The sequence below is a fragment of the Danio rerio genome, chromosome 12 (assembly GCF_052040795.2).
Source record: "Danio rerio strain M-AB ecotype USA chromosome 12, GRCz13ab, whole genome shotgun sequence".
In the NCBI taxonomy this organism is placed as follows: Eukaryota; Metazoa; Chordata; class Actinopteri; order Cypriniformes; family Danionidae; genus Danio; species Danio rerio.
The window spans coordinates 9,575,585-9,591,548 of NC_141032.1; the positions used below are offsets into that span (position 1 = coordinate 9,575,585).

Below are 15,964 nucleotides of genomic sequence, written 5' to 3' on the forward strand. Positions count from 1 at the left end.
ATAGGTAAATTCTGACCGCCCGTGTGCTGCTCTCCTTATCTCTGACCCTGTCCAAGTCACGCTGCTTGAATTGGAGCCAGAGATCTCGGAGCGCACTTGAGAGAAGCTGTCAGCAAATCCTCCAAGAAACCTGGTGAAGATCAAAGCGGCGTCATGCTAATGGTAATCGAGAGGTCTTGGCGAGCGGTTGAAGTCGTGACAGGCTGAACAACGCCACTCTGACTAATATGTGGCATGTAGATGAATCCAGAGCTGAGAGTTTCTTCAGTTCTTATGAACGGGCCAAGTCAAGTGATGTAACCTTTTTATCAATGTGGATGGATGGTCCACTGTAGAGCCGCTCCGCTGATTCCAGCTAAGCAAGCTAAAGGCAACAGTGGCAAGTAACCAAAACTCCACCAATGAACTTTGGGAGAAACCAGACTCAGTTTTTAGACCAGTTCTCTTCTGGCCCAAAGCTGTAAAACTCAATGGCCACAGCATACTTCAAACGAAATTGAAGAACAAACTGAATTGGCAACATTTCAAATAAAATATTTTTTTTTATTTTGATCGAATTAACAGAAATGAAGATCAGTTGTCCTCTGGCCAAAAGCTGTGTATGACAGGTGTTTAAAACAACTCACAGTAAAGGCCTTGGTATACATCAAACGATATTTAAGAATAAACTAAAATGATGTAATGTCAAATAAAATCCATACGAAACAAAGTTCCTTTTGAACGAATTGAAAGAAATAAAGAAAACCCTTGGGAGAAACCAGACTCAGTCCTTGGATCAGTTCTCCTCTGGTCAAAAGCTGTGTATAACCGGTGTTTAAAGCTCACAGTACCTTTGACAGTGGAAATTGACATAAATATGTACCATACTACTGCACAGGTGTTAAACTCAGTTCCTGGAGAATCGCATCTCCTAACCCAGACTTATTTGTAGGTTTTAAACATCCCTGAAAGTCTCAATTACTTTGATCAGGTGAGTTTAATTAGTTTAAAGCTAAACTGCGCACTAAATGCTGCAGGTCTGCGGCCCTCCAGGACCTTTGTTTTGTACCCCTGCTGTACTAAACCGTATCGCACAGTGGAATAGGGCCATTAGAATATGTAATAGAGTGGAGGAACTATGACGTCACTTTGTAGGCTAATCGGCTGATAGCATAAAACTGGTTCCCCCGAGAAAATCCCTATTGGATTTTCCCATAGGCTTTTGGAAGATTGCAAATAATAAGCTCTGTGTTCAAACACAGTTCATTACACTTGCACGTTTTGTCCAGCCGGATAATCCTAACACGAAAATACAACTTGGAGCACTTTTGGATCTTAAATGCAAACGCAAGAGTTAAAAAGCTAACATTAGGCTATAAACAGACTACAGAGCCCTCGGGGCGCTCGTCTGTGACGTCAGCCCCTCCCTGCTACAGACAACTTATCAAGCTCATTTTTAGAAATAATGTCCATGACAAAGAGTTAATCTCTCTGTATATTATATTATAATCCACGCTATATATTATAAACAAATAAATACGCAAAAATACATAGACATATGTGCCTTTTGGATCGTTTTTACGTGGGAAATACATCTGTTTTGCTTTGCGGTTGTTCTAAAAGTTTTAAAACTGCATGTATAAATCTGCCTATAGTATTATCATAAGACACGTTTAAATAAGTGTATCGTTCGCATGCACACAGCCTGCTGACCTTAACAGATGACAGAAATGAGGCGTGAGGAGGAACAAGTCTATGGCTTGATGGACACAGAGCAACATTCGATATTCCTTTTATGTCACGACGTACAGCGAAAAGCAGCTTATACAGTCACATCTGCTATACGTTTTATTGGAGGAGTGTAAATATTGCAGTTATGACTGAGTTACATGTGTTCAGATGAATAAAAAAAGACGAAAAATCACTTGATCACGTTAAAATGACAGTTAATATGTCTGTATTTTTACACATTTATTCACACGTTTGCATTACTGAGGGCAGGAGAGAGACAGGCTGCACTGGTGAGCAGCATCTTCATAATATAGTTTAATTAAAATAAATGATCAACAAATGAATCTGTCTCCACAGCCTTTACATGTGAAGGCATTATCTACACACAATCTGATTTCTTAATTAGAAAAACACAAAAAAACCATAAAATACTATTCATGAAAATACCTAAATAACAGATAAATCCAAATGCCCAACACTAGCGAGCTGCGCTCCAGACCAGATCAGCTCGATGACGTATAATGTCTCCGACACCGCCTGTAGTCCCATTTAGCAACTTGATAGCAAGCGTCTTTTTAAAGAGGCATGGCCGAATTAAAAATTCAAAAGTGTGCTGTAACTGGTGTGTTTTATGTTGTAGAACAAAACGTGAAAATATCTTGAATTTGTGTTTGCCACGAACCTTATTTAAGCGATTTTACTGAAACCCCATTCAAAAAACCTATTGACTTTGGGACGAGGGAACCAGAAGTGCTAAAATGCTAACTCGCTTCCGGGTTTTTGCATACAAATTGACGTCATAGTTCCTCCACTCTATATGTCAGAATTGTCACTGGTTTGTTAGTGCTTGTGCTTTGACAAACTGACCCGTGGTTAGGGATGGGTATTGTTAAGGTTTTAACGGTATTACTACTTTTATCAATACCACTTATCGGTTTGGTACTTTAACGGTTCTCTTATCGAAACGTTTTATAGTGTTTTTTTTTTATGAAACAACACCTAACAACACTTTATTTATTATTATGTTTTTTGATGTTAAATAAACAAAACCAATAATTGTAAAACAAATAAATAAACGAATGTACAATGGTGAGAAGGAAAATGACACCGAGATTTTTAACCAATTCTTCTGGAGAGAAATCAACATGTTTGACTTTTATGGATAAAGTACCACGTTTCCGTACACATCTCTAGCCGTGGTGCTCATTGGAGCAGGCCAATATTAAAATCCATCAGGCAACATTACCAGATCTTGCCAAACAAAACAACAAAATAGATTCTAGATTGATGGACATGAAAAACAAAACCCACTAAGAATTACACCACCTGTCAGAGATCTAAAAATTCTGTCATACTGTTGACCCTTCGCTAAGAGGCACCCAAAAACCGCTATCCCCACCAATCATGGCTTAGCAACCATAGCTACGCACAGGGGCTCTGTCAAGCTTTCGAGTGAGGGAAACAAGCCAAAGCGCTGTGCATATAGATTGTGCAAATCTGACATTCAGTATCCTAAAAGTTTGGACAGGGTGGTGGAATTTTTTCCCTTTTCAAAACCTAAAACCCAAGAGGAGAAATGCCAGCGTGGATCAAGCTCTGTGAGGGGCGCTAAAGGAGCAGAGTTAAGTTGGTTTTGTTTTGATATTCCTGACACATTTAGTGACAGACCGACTGCAATAACTCACACACCTCCTACCCTAAACAGATCTAAACTGTGTTTCCTACAAAAATACAAAGCAGGTTATGTTCCCCAGCTGTCTTTTTTTTTTTTTTTTTTCGCTCGATATTGACCACTGCCCCATTTAAACCTTCGCCATAATAGTCATACTAATAGCAAATAGGTCATGAGTTACTAATCTGTAAAATACGAATCAGCGAATCTGTTGCTAACTTTACTGAATTTAATATTTCCATCTCTTTCAAGCTACGAATATTTGAAATTACAAATCAACAGAACAAAAAAGAGATGTGATCACAAACTGAGCACTTCCGATCAATATTCTTTACCTGCAGCTTTTTTTCAGTAATTTATAAAGAGCACACAAACATACTGAGAGTTATAGGTAACTTACTGTACATTGTTATGGGTCAATGATGCTAATATTCGGCACAAATCTATCAGTTTCCCCTTTCTGGCTGTTCTATCTATTATGAATTATGTATAAGCACTGTCCATGCGTGTTCATTGCACAACAATTAGTCCATTAACTTTTTTTTTCTTCTAAAAATAGTGAAATCATGGTTTAATTAGTTATTATTAGATTATTTTTAAATGTCACCTATCCTGTTGTGCATGAACTAAGCTGTTGAATGATCAGTGTATGAGGTGGCTAGGCTAACCAAGGATCAATTTTGATTGAATTATTCTCTAATCGGTTGCCTATTATGTGGTAAATATACTCCTGCGATGCACACTGCAGTCCTTTTTTGTCTGGCTTTCTCGAATTTCTCACCTGTTCGCTAAAAATGACTAATTATATCCCTGGAAATGTCTGACACCGGCGCATACACATTATAAAAGACGTGCCAGGCACGAAAGCTTGACAGGCATAGCAACAGTAACTAAGGAGGGCGGGGCTTAGCAAAGGGTCAATTATGTGTGTGTAATGAAACGTCTATGTACACTACTTTTATAGACACACAGTGAAAGTTATTCAACATTTTTAAAAAAATCTGTTCAACAAAAGAATGAAACAAACTCCAGAAAAGTGTGGAATGACATGAGGGTAAGTAAATGATTATGAGAATATAATTTTTGTATGGTTAATTTATATATTTTGTTTTTTCTTTCTTTAATAGCGTCCTGAATTCTTTTAAAAACACTTGTTCAGTTTTTTGAAGCTTAAAACAGAGGCATTTTGCACTGAGCATTAGTATGCCACACCCTAATAACACTTTCTTATAAGACATACCTTTCTAGAAGAAACCTTGACGTGACCTCACTTTTGCACCTCAGGCCCAGATTAAAAGTTCATACTCCAAACAGCACAAAAAACAGAAGCACATGAAGAAAGAGTTCCTGATAGCATAATGAACCCCACTGCGACTAAGTGATTTCCCTTCCTGAAGCTAAGAGTGTTCAGGTTGGGATAATCCATTAGTGCTGTATGTTCTCCACCCTTCCCCTCAGCTCCACTAACAGGGGAGTCATGTCTGTGGAGAGGTCTGTACCTGTCGGAGGTCAATAAAGGCCAACTGCAGCGTGTCCCCCTGGAATCCTGGTACAGGCTCTGAACTGGCAAACACTGCGATAGGAAAAGAAAACACTTCCTATTAATATGGGCATCTAAACAATCGTTTGGAACAAATTTTGTAAAAACATCAAATCAATTTCATGATTTGTATTAGCAAGGCAATTAAACACCAGAAAGCAAAAGTCTTTAAAAAAAGGATGACATCATAAGTGTGTTTAGGGAGTTAAGATTACAGGCAAGTACATTCACTGCAATGCCAGAGTTTGGGGTAGTGTTGTTACTCAAGTGTTTCCTAAAGCCTGATTTATACTTCTGCGTCAGTTGACCGGCGTAACCCACGGCGCAGGCAACGCGCATGGCTGTGCATTTATACTTCTGCGCGCTGTCTCTGTCGATCTGCATTAACACTTCCGAAACACTAGTTGGCAGTGAGGTGTAAATGTTCCTCTGTGTCAAGTTTCTTCGCTACTTTTTTGCATTTCCTAAACACTTCCGGGATGTACAAGTGGCTCAAACTCGCTCATTTTGAGGCAGGAACCGGCGGACGTGCAACAACTTTAACTATGAGGTAAACACAAAACAAAACTTTCCATCCGGAGCTCCTTCACGGTACTCCACACTTGTAAACAATCGCTCTAGCGGCTTCGCGCGGCTCTCGGTCCCGCCCAGACTCGTCAGCGCTACCAAGCCGACCAATCACAGAGCTTACGCTACGCGTCGTTGCGACGTGTAGTTACATTTTTTGAGAGGTGCACGTCAGCGACGGCGATGGCCACGGCGAAGGGCTATGCGTCAGCGCCGTAGCATACGCCGGCGTTTGACGCAGAAGTATAAATCAGCCTTAAAGCCTCATTCATCAGCAAAGTGTGGATTTACTTCACATTACCATGCGGAGAAGCATCTTACACACAAGGCAAATAATACATACACAAGAGTAGTCAACTCCCATATTTGACTCCCATTTCACAGTTTGTTTAACAAGTGTGAGTGCTCCATTCTGTGCGATAGTGATTGGCCGGCTCTGGCCTAGTTAGAACAGGTGGGCCAAAGCATGGTTCGGTTGGGCACTGGGCAAAGCGTGAATCTGAAGAGTTTGTGAAGTGACTGTTTATATGGATTTATTACTCGATCTTACTATTCAATGAATGCAAACTGTTATATTACCACACTGTTGCGCTAGGCACCCTTGTGAAAGGGTGCCAAAAAGTGGTACAGTCAAAAGCCCCTTTCACACAGTGATACCGGTAAATATCTGGAAAATTTCCGCAACGACTTTACAGGTATATTCAAAAAAGTGCTGTTCACACAAGCTAGGACGTTACGGAAATTTTCCGGAAAAAAGCATTCACACATCCATTCTAAAATACCGGTAAATTCTGACATCATTCACCACATATGAGCTTTAAACGGCTGCACTTGTATTTGTAAACATTTTACTAAATTACAAACTCTGTGGATGATCAATATTGTGAACAACTTTCGCAGGATCACTTTCGCATGTCGAGATGTTCATAATATGTGCGTGTGCAGGCGCTCACAGGCTGTTTCACAGGCACGCAAAGCTTGAAGGTAAACAAACAACGGCTTATCATAAGCATCTCATCGATGATTATTTACACAGTTGGCATTAAGAAGAACATATAAACGTGATCTGGTTAACTTCTAGCAGCTAAATGTGTCTGGAAAAATATTCAAAGGCTTTTATTCTCACAAACCGCGCGGACGTAAATGCGTCTGACTGTTGTGATTGGCTAAAGCAGACGTCTCACGTCAGCACGATCTAGACGTGCACGCGCTTATTACGGCAATCCTCCTTCTGCATTCACACAGCGCAGCATTCCGGCAAATTGCCGGTAATGTTACAACTTCTCTTTCCGGAAAATAGCCAGAACGAATTTACCGGTATTTTCAAAAAGGACCTGTTCACACATACAGACCTTTCTGTATGTGTGAAAGGGGCTAAAGACTATAGAATACACTAGACATGTCACTCGTATATTTTTGAATGGGAAAAAGTGTAACTGTCATTATGGTAAATAAAGCCCCACCTACTGGTACAGGAGCCAATCATCGATCGCTATATGGTAAATAAAGCCCGCCTTCTAGTACAGAAGACAATCAGTGATTGCTATAGACTGCCGATTTACTGGACCAGAAGTGAGTTTCTGCAGATTTTGTGTGAAATAAAAAGGTTATCAAAGATGCTGCAATTCAGCTGCCAACATCAGCAAACATCCTAAAATTAGGAGCAACATTACTTTTTATGAAAAGTATGACAATTTCCTGGAAAGAGAAGTTGTAACATTACCGGTAATTTGCCGGAATGCTGCTCTGTGTGAACGCAGACAAAAAATTGCCAGAAAGAGTGCGTTCATGATTAGAACTTCTACTCCAGCCAATCAGACGCACACACATCCGCGCTGTTTATGAAAATAAAAGCCTTCAAATATTTTTCTAGACACATTTACATGCTAGATGCTAGTCAGAAAATGTTTCTGTTATTTCTTAATGCGAACTGTGTAAAAAATTATCGATAAAATGCTTATGATAAACCGCTGTGAGTTTACTTTCAAGCTCTGCTTCAGCTGCTTGACGCATGTGCACATGAAGAAGTCTCCAGTGAGCACACCAGGGGTGTAAATTTAGGACAAAAAGGGATGTGTCCCCACCAATTTCCTCAGATTACTGAAATATCCCCACCAATAATTTAATGAACTTCTTAAAAATAAATGAATAAAATAACACTTGGGTAAGTTGGCCATTCATTCCGCTGTGGCAACCCCGGATTAATAAAGCGACTAAGCCGAAAAGAAAATGCATGAATGAATAACACTTTCTTTTTTTTTTTACATCGTGCTGTCAACATGAACCTACACATGTATAAAGAGATCAATCATGTTCTCTACTCGAGTCCTACAGCCCCCAAACACATTTAAACATTAAAAAAAAATGTTTTTTTTTTTTCACAAATTCAAGTTCGCTACTGAGTGACTCCATCATAATAACGGTGACGTTAATGCTAAGGGCAATTCATAGGCCCCTATCAATGTCAAGAGCAACTCTATATCCTAGGAGCACACAGACGTTACATCTTGACATGCGAAAGTGTTCATTGAAATGTTTTTATCGAAAGTTGTTCACAATACTTATCCATCGACAGAATTTGTAATGTAGTCAAATGTGTAAACATTTAGCTGCGGTTCGCTGCGGCTTCTGCCTTCGAATGTCTCTGAGACAAAGCAGCTGCACGAATGCTAAAGCTTTAAAGGTTCAGGACACCCTGGAGAACTTTTAATTTTATTTTAACAGATTTGTTTGTGTTGAACATCAGTTAAGACAATGTTAGCACCTGTCAGCTTTAATTGTGGGGAAAACTGGATAATTTGAGCTTTTGTCAGCTAATTTCAGCTTCCGGGTTTAAAATGATTTTTGGGGAGGGATCAAAATCGGCGACGTAGCGCAGTACTGCAAGTGCAATGATGACGCGTCGGTTTCTCATTCTTATTTATAGCGGAGTTTTCTTATCCTATGAGAAGAGCCGGCTGCTTAATTATTCATGAGAGCACGTGCTTTCCGAAGGCAGACCTGCCAGTTTCAAGCAAGCTGTGAGACACAGACCAACGGGACGCAGTAGCCGTTCATGAAGGCTCGTATGTGTTTGTTTCCATGATCCACGGGGTTTGTTGCATGTTTTATCCCCGCGATCTTGTCAGCAAATCTTATCATACAGCAAAGTTGTGTGTGTGCTGCAAGTATTTTTGTCGGGAGAGAAGTATGAGAATTAGAGAATGGCGGACGTTGACTTTTATCAGGAGTTCGTTCACATTCAGACACATCGCCGTGCTGCTGTGTTTGCCTAAATCCTCTATATTACCAGCAGGGCTAATGGTTAAAATACACAGGTCAGGAGACCTGCTGCACTGAGTCTGCATTCAGATGTGTAATAGACCCGGGGATCGAGGGAGAATCCTCATTTATAGGGTTTACATGAACACACTTATCTTTATAATGATATAAGTTGTGATTATGTGTGTATGAAATTACAAATAACAAATGTAGCATGGCATTAAATTACTGTTTATTTCTTTGCATTTTAACTTTGTGAACTATGAAATCATGCGTCTCCTCACGGTTTGTGTCTCATTTTGTGAGCTAACTGTCGACAACAGTTGTTCGCTCCCCTTCTCCCTTGCTGGCCACGCCCACTCCTGCCCTATGCTCGCGGAGCTCCACGCCCATTAATCATGCATCTTTTGAAAAAATTCTGAAGTAGACTTTAATCGAAAGTGGGGGGTGTCATGGCCCTTTAAATAAAGTGAAATCATCAACAAAAGCCCGACCACTTCTAGGTTCACAAATACAAGCGCAACTGTTTAGAGCTCATTTCAGGATAATTATATCAGTATTTACTCGTATTTTGGAATGGATGTGTGAAATCTCTTTTCCAGAAAAATTCCCAAATGTCCTTGCCTGTGTGAACAGCGCTTTTTTGTATTTACCAGTAAAGTTGTTCTGGAAATTTACAGGATATCTACTGTGTGAAAGGGGCTATTGTCTAATCATGTTGTTTTTGCCTACACATTATGCAGTGCTGTGAAACAGAACTTTGCACGCTCAAACTTTACTTTAAACATGACTATAGTCTGTTTCTCCAAAGCAGGGGTGTCCAAACTCGGTCCTGGAGGGCCAGTGTTCTTGAGAGTTTAGCTCCAACCCCAATCAAACACACCTGAATCAGCTAATCAAGCTCGTACTAGATATCCTAGAAACATCCTGGCAAGTGTGTTGAAGCAGGTTGGAGTTAAACTCAGCAGGACACCGGCCCTCCACTACCGAGTCTGGACACCCTTGCTCTAAAGGTTTGTACTCCACTCGGGGGAGTTTTGGTTCTGTGCAATGTCATCTTTGAGCTGCTCTTCAGTAGTTCGGTCTTCAGCAGTGGCATTTGTACTCAAATGACCTGAATTAGTATTGATCTAACTAGACTACAATAGCATTCTACCTGCCTGACATGCTGAATATGACCCACAATCTGTCTTTGATACAATCTAATTTAGGGGCTACAGACTTGACTTGACTTGACTGAAGCAAAATTCAAACAAATCCCAATGTAAAATAAAACTTGGAAGAAGAATTCCTGCAGTCACGCTGTCTGTGTTTTGACTAGCCAAAGATGGACTGCCGCTAATGGGATGAGCACCATTTAGACCTCAGAGAAAGGTCAGGTATTCCCTTGGTGTACCTGTGCGGTTGAACCCTCACAAACTCTCCTTCACCCTGAGACATGCGTGACCCGAGGCCACAGGTACGAGCACAAACACACAGCCTTTTCACTTCTGCTGACAGTGATGTAGCGTGACTGAAACCTTAAATGGCTGAGAAGCAGAAGATGCGATGCTAGAACCAAAGAGCTGCCCACATATTAACATTATTGATGAACGCTTCGCTCTGACATCTCCATTGTGCCATTCAAAAGCAAAGGATCTGATGAGCTTCCCAAGGGAGATATGAGTGATGAAACCTCAACAAGATCAGGTTCTGCTTCTCACCAAAAAAAAAATGAACATAATAAAGACTTTAGGTTCTTTTCACTTGGAACAGAAACATTTTAAGGTCAACTCCAACAGAGGTCGGCTCTGTTTTCAGTATTGTTTAGCGTGATGAAGTTCAGGTCAGGATAAAGCCATCGTGTCTAAAAGAGATCAGCAGAAATGTGTCTCGTGTCTATTTAAGAAAAAGTCTTTAAGCAGTAATTATACTGTCTAAATCAAATCCACTAACGGATTTACAGGTGATTAAGAGTTTAAATCTTTGTAGTGAATCAGCATTTACTTTTATTAGTGGGGTTTTCCCATAACAAAACAACAAAATAAAACAGAACACTTGTAAACACCTGCCAAAATTATAGCATACCATGAAATTATTAAAACTACACGTTTTTGGGGGTAAAATCTCTTTGGTTTTACTTTATAAAACTGAAGTATTACAAATGTAAGGGGTAGAAATGTGCCCAAAATACACTAATGTATTATTTTTTTTGCCACTTGTTCAAACTACTTATTTAAAATGAGCTGAATCAACACAATTCTTGAGGTTTTTTTGAAGGGGACAGCTTAATTTTTATGTTAATTTATTCATTTATTCATTTTCTTGTCAGCTTAGTCCCTTTATTAATGCGGGGTCGCCACAGCGGAATAAACCGCCAACCTATCCAGCACGTTTTTACGCAGCGGATGCCCTTCCAGCTGCAACCCATCTCTGGGAAACATCCACACACACATACACTATGGACAATTTAGCCTACCCAATTCACCTGTACCACATGTCTTTGGACTGTAGGGGAAACCGGAGCACCCGGAAGAAAACCCACGCGAATGCAGGGAGAACATGCAAACTCCACACAGAAACGCCAACTGAGCCGAGGTTCGAACCAGCAACCTTCTTGCTGTGAGGCGACAGCACTACCTACTGCGCCACTGCATCGCCATTTTTATGTTCAATCCACTTAAATTCTTAAAAAAGTTAATTTAATCAATTTGTCTTGAGACAACATGAAGGAATTGTGTTGAATTGGAATAGGAATTGTATGACCTGAACATTCACAATAAATTAATTTATTTTATGTTTAATGTTACATTTTGCTATAAAAGCCTGTTCTATTAAAGGTGCAGAAGTTGTTTGTCTACAGGAGCCTTTTTTTTTTGGGTTGTTCTGGTTTAAAGTCTCTTCACATTCCAATAGTAATGATTAAAGTAAATGATCTAAATGTATTTACATGTATTTTTATATTCTGGGTAGGGCAAAAATATGTCTGGCAATTCCCATAATTCTGATAATAAGTAGCCCAAACTGACCGTCAATAAATGTAGATTTGTACATCTGCGCACTCGTTCAGATTCGCTGCTTGTGAGTGCATGCGATAAGCTGAAATGTTTGCTAATTTATTTGCTACTACTGTATAGTATTTCTTTTTGTAAATAATAATAATAAAATGTATTACTGACCGTTAAACTTTTTATTTACAATTAAACAGCTCCAGAAGAACATGTTAAGTAATTGGAGGGTTGTGGGTGGTCATATCACCTAATTATGGTGGTCATATCCCTTATTATGGTGGTCATATCCTTTATTTTCAAAACCCAATGTTGACAGGTATGCTTTGGACTGTAGGGGAAACCGAAGCACCAGGAGGAAACTCTCGTGAACACAAGCAGAACATGCAAACTCCACACAGAAATGCCAACTGACTCAGCCGGGACTCGAACCAGAAGATCTTCTTGCCGTAATGTGAGAGTGCTAACCACTGAGCCACTGTGACTTTATCTATATAAAAGTAAAAGTTCAATATTTACAAATTTGAGAATAAAAGAATCAAATAAGAACTGTTGGGGGACGTAATGATGGTGCAATGAATAGCAAAAAGGTCGCTCGTTCGGGCCAGCTGGGATTTCTGTGTGGAGTTTGCATGTTCTCCCAGTGTTCACGTGGGTTTCCTCCGGGTGCTCCCGTTTCCCCCACAGTCCAAAGACATGTGCTATAGGTGAACTGAATAAGCTAAATAGGCCGTAGTGTATGTGTGTGAATGCAAGAGTGTATGAATGTTTCCCAGTGTTGGGTTGTGGCTGGAAATACATCCGCTGCGTAAAACACATGCTGGATAGGTTAGCGGTTCATTCCGCTGTGGCGACCACAGATTAATAAAGGGACTAAGATAAAAAGAAAATGAATGAATAAATGAAATAACTGTTGGATAAAGTTGCAACTACCATTTTATAATTGATCATTTCCATGCTAATGCTCACTAATGATTCATTTATTTAATCAAACAGCAAAAGGGTGTCATTTTTGGTTGAGCTCAGCCGAATAAGACTGGGTAATTCATGCAAATGCAACACATTTAAGATGACTGAGTGACACGGCTCTAAACTGCTCAGAGCAGGTGTGGATTTCCAAGAGCAGGTGGAGTGCGGGTAATCAGGAATGCTTTTTTTTTTAAAGCGTGCAACTAAGATAACTGCTTCTGCGAGTAGCTGATAAAATCAATAAAACCTGCTGCATGAATGCATCTAACATCACACCGCATCCCAGAGCATGATGCCTACATGCTTGTCTGTCAATGCAATAGCCATAGTCTACGTTGAAAATGGTTAACAGTGAAGACCAATCTTTCTGAATCTTTCAAAATAATTTGAAGATTACACTAGGGTTGCCAGGTCCTACCTCAGCAGCAGGTTATTTTTTTATTTGCAGGTTAATAATTTGATATACTGCATGAAAAAATGTTCTATGGTTGCATTGAAATATTTCACTGTACCAAATTTATATTCTACCAATGTTAAAAACTGTGTTAGTATGTTGAAGCAGAGTAGGCATACTTCTGTGAGACGAAGGGGCTGAAGAGAAGACAGTGTGCTGTTTTTAAAATTTTACTGGGAGAACTTGTTGCTACATAATAACTGCAAAGGTGTATGTAATCTACAGAAGAAAATCCATCGATTAACAACTAAATAACATACTGAATGTCTATTTTAGATTTGGAAAACATAAGTTTAGGGTTTGCTTCCGCATGAATTTTTTTTTTTTTTTTTTTTTTTGCTGGATGGAACAGAATATTACTATACAGTTAATTTAAAGAAATATTTTGAAGAACTCCCTGGCCTTTATAAAAAACTTATCTATTTATATTATTTTTTATGTTACTTCTATTTTGTACTCTTTGGATGCTACCAAACTTTTCATGTCAAATAATTACATATTGACTAAAAATATGACAAGGTATTGCCTCACTGTCAACTTTGATATATCTGGAAGGTTTTGTAATTCCAGAGGATTATAACCGTTTAGTTTTTTATTATAATTTCTTTTTTTCAGAATCGAAAAAACTAAAAAAAAACTGTGTTAGTATGTTGAAGCAGAGTAGGCATACTTCTGTGAGATGCAGGGGCTCTAGAAAAGACAGTGTGCTGTTTTTTTGTTTGTTTGTTTTTTGTTTTTTTTAGAGACTGGGAGAACTTGTTGCTACGTAATAACTGCAAAGGTATATGTAATCTACAGAAGAAAATCCATCGATTAACAACTAAATAACATACTGAATGTCTATTTTAGATTTGGAAAACATAAGTTTAGGGTTTGCTTCTGCATGATTTTTTTTTTTTTTTTTTTTGCTGGATGGAACAGAATATTACTATACAGTTAATTTAAATAAATACTTTGAAGAACTCCCTGGCCTTTATAAAAAACTTATCTATTTATTTTATTTTTTGTGTTAATTCTATTTTGTACTCTTTGGATGTTACCAAACTTTTCATGTCAAATAATTACATATTGACTAAAAATATGACAAGGTATTGCCTCACTGTCAACTTTGATATATCTGGAAGGTTTTATAATTCAAGAGGATTATGACCGTTTAGTTTTTCATTATAATTTTTTTTTATTTCTTATTATTGAATTTTAATTTTTAAATTTTATTCATTTATTTTTATTTTTTTGTATCAAGATGCCCCTCTTTTGTATATTCCTTCTTTTGGATGTTGCCAAGCCTCTTATGTTGAATGATAACATATGGACTGAACAAATATGGAACACTCTGCTTTCTCACTCTGGAATGATGTATATTTTATTTTTTATCTTTTGTCCCCTTTTTTTTCTTTCAATGTGTGGTTGTGGTAGGGTAGGGGTAATGTAATACTTTACATTGTAAATGCAAAAAATTCAATAAATAGATATTCAAAAAAATAACGATTTAAAAGAAGAAACCATTCAAAATGCATACAGTGATGTATAATCTGTGTTTTAAGAATAAGATAGGAGTTTTTGATATTATTGAATTATTGGGATAGTGTTTGGCAATTTTTTTGCAGGATATTGATTTAGTTTTGTTGTAAAAACCTGGCAACTCAGGATTACACAACACTTTGAATTGCTCGAATGCTCGATTCTGAGGTTTGTTTTTCCGCAAATAGTCCTTAAACACTTTTTGATTAGTGTGGTGCTAGAATTAATTTTCATTTAATATTTACAAAAACAAACAAACCAACAAGATACAAATCTTTGATTTGAGGCAAAGATGCATGCAAAAATCAGCCAAAAAGACAAATGTACAAGGCTGTGTACCAAGACGTGCTGTACAATGTCATTATTGCGATAACAGTATATTCAATATACAGTTCATATCACAGACATGAGTAATAAATTGCATATATTTTATGCATTGGTTGTTTATCCAAATTTGACAAATCCGATAAGGCCTTAAGGCTGATTTATACTTCTGCGTCGAGTGTTTGGCGTTATCCACGGTGCCTACCTTGTGCGTAGTCATGCATTTATACTTCTGTGCATTGTTTTGTGTTGCTCTTCAATAACACTTCCAATACACTAGCTGGCAGTAAGTTCGTCTGTGTCATGTTTCTTTGCGGGTGTTTTGTTTTTTTTGAACGCTTCCTTAATGTACAAGTAGCTAAAACTAGCTCATTCTGAGGTGGGAATCGGCGAACATGCAACAACTTTAATTATAAGATAAAAACAAAACAACAGTTTTCATCTAGAGCTACTTCACAGGACACTCCCTCCAATAGGTTTAACCGGCTCTCGGTTACGCCCGCATTGGTCACAGCTACCAAGAGCATGTGCTAGGAGTCGTTGCGACGACTAGTTACATTTATAGAGAGGTGCTCAGCATCAGCCATGGTGAGGGGTATGCAACTGTATAAAGGCTGCATTGAATTGGCATTGTAAATGTGCAGTAATTGATCCTACTCACATTCACACTGTATAACATCCAGGTTGAACTGCTGAATGGCTCCCATGCTGATCTGTTTGAGCTCAGTGTCCAGCAGCATCTGCATCAGTGACGTGGCCAGATGTTTACAGGCCGACATACACGCCGTCTGTGCCACTTTACCCTGAGGAAAGGGACAAAAACACAACAGAAAACATTACCACAAGTGTCGTCTGCTACACACAGAGCATCAGTCAGGCCTCACAGTCACTTTTCTATCCTGAAGATTTAGATGAACTAAAGATTAATGTCGGAATTACTTGAATTTTCACCTAACTAC

General features: G+C 38.7%; 1 protein-coding gene across 12 annotated transcripts in view; it reads right to left on the bottom strand.

Moving 5' to 3' along the window:
- Positions 1-15,964, bottom strand: part of exoc6 (exocyst complex component 6) — a 122,652-nt gene that overhangs the window by 15,297 nt on the left and 91,391 nt on the right. For 11 of the 12 annotated variants that reach the window (XM_087274851.1, XM_087274849.1, XM_087274854.1 and 8 more), the window contains 2 exons: positions 15,667-15,808; positions 4,882-4,955 (listed from right to left, as the gene is read on the bottom strand). In XM_087274851.1, coding sequence (XP_087130977.1) covers positions 4,882-4,955; positions 15,667-15,808 — 216 coding nt within the window. Of the gene's footprint in view, positions 1-4,881; positions 4,956-14,051; positions 15,809-15,964 lie in introns of those variants that run through there. The other variant, NM_213300.1, reaches the window with a different exon arrangement.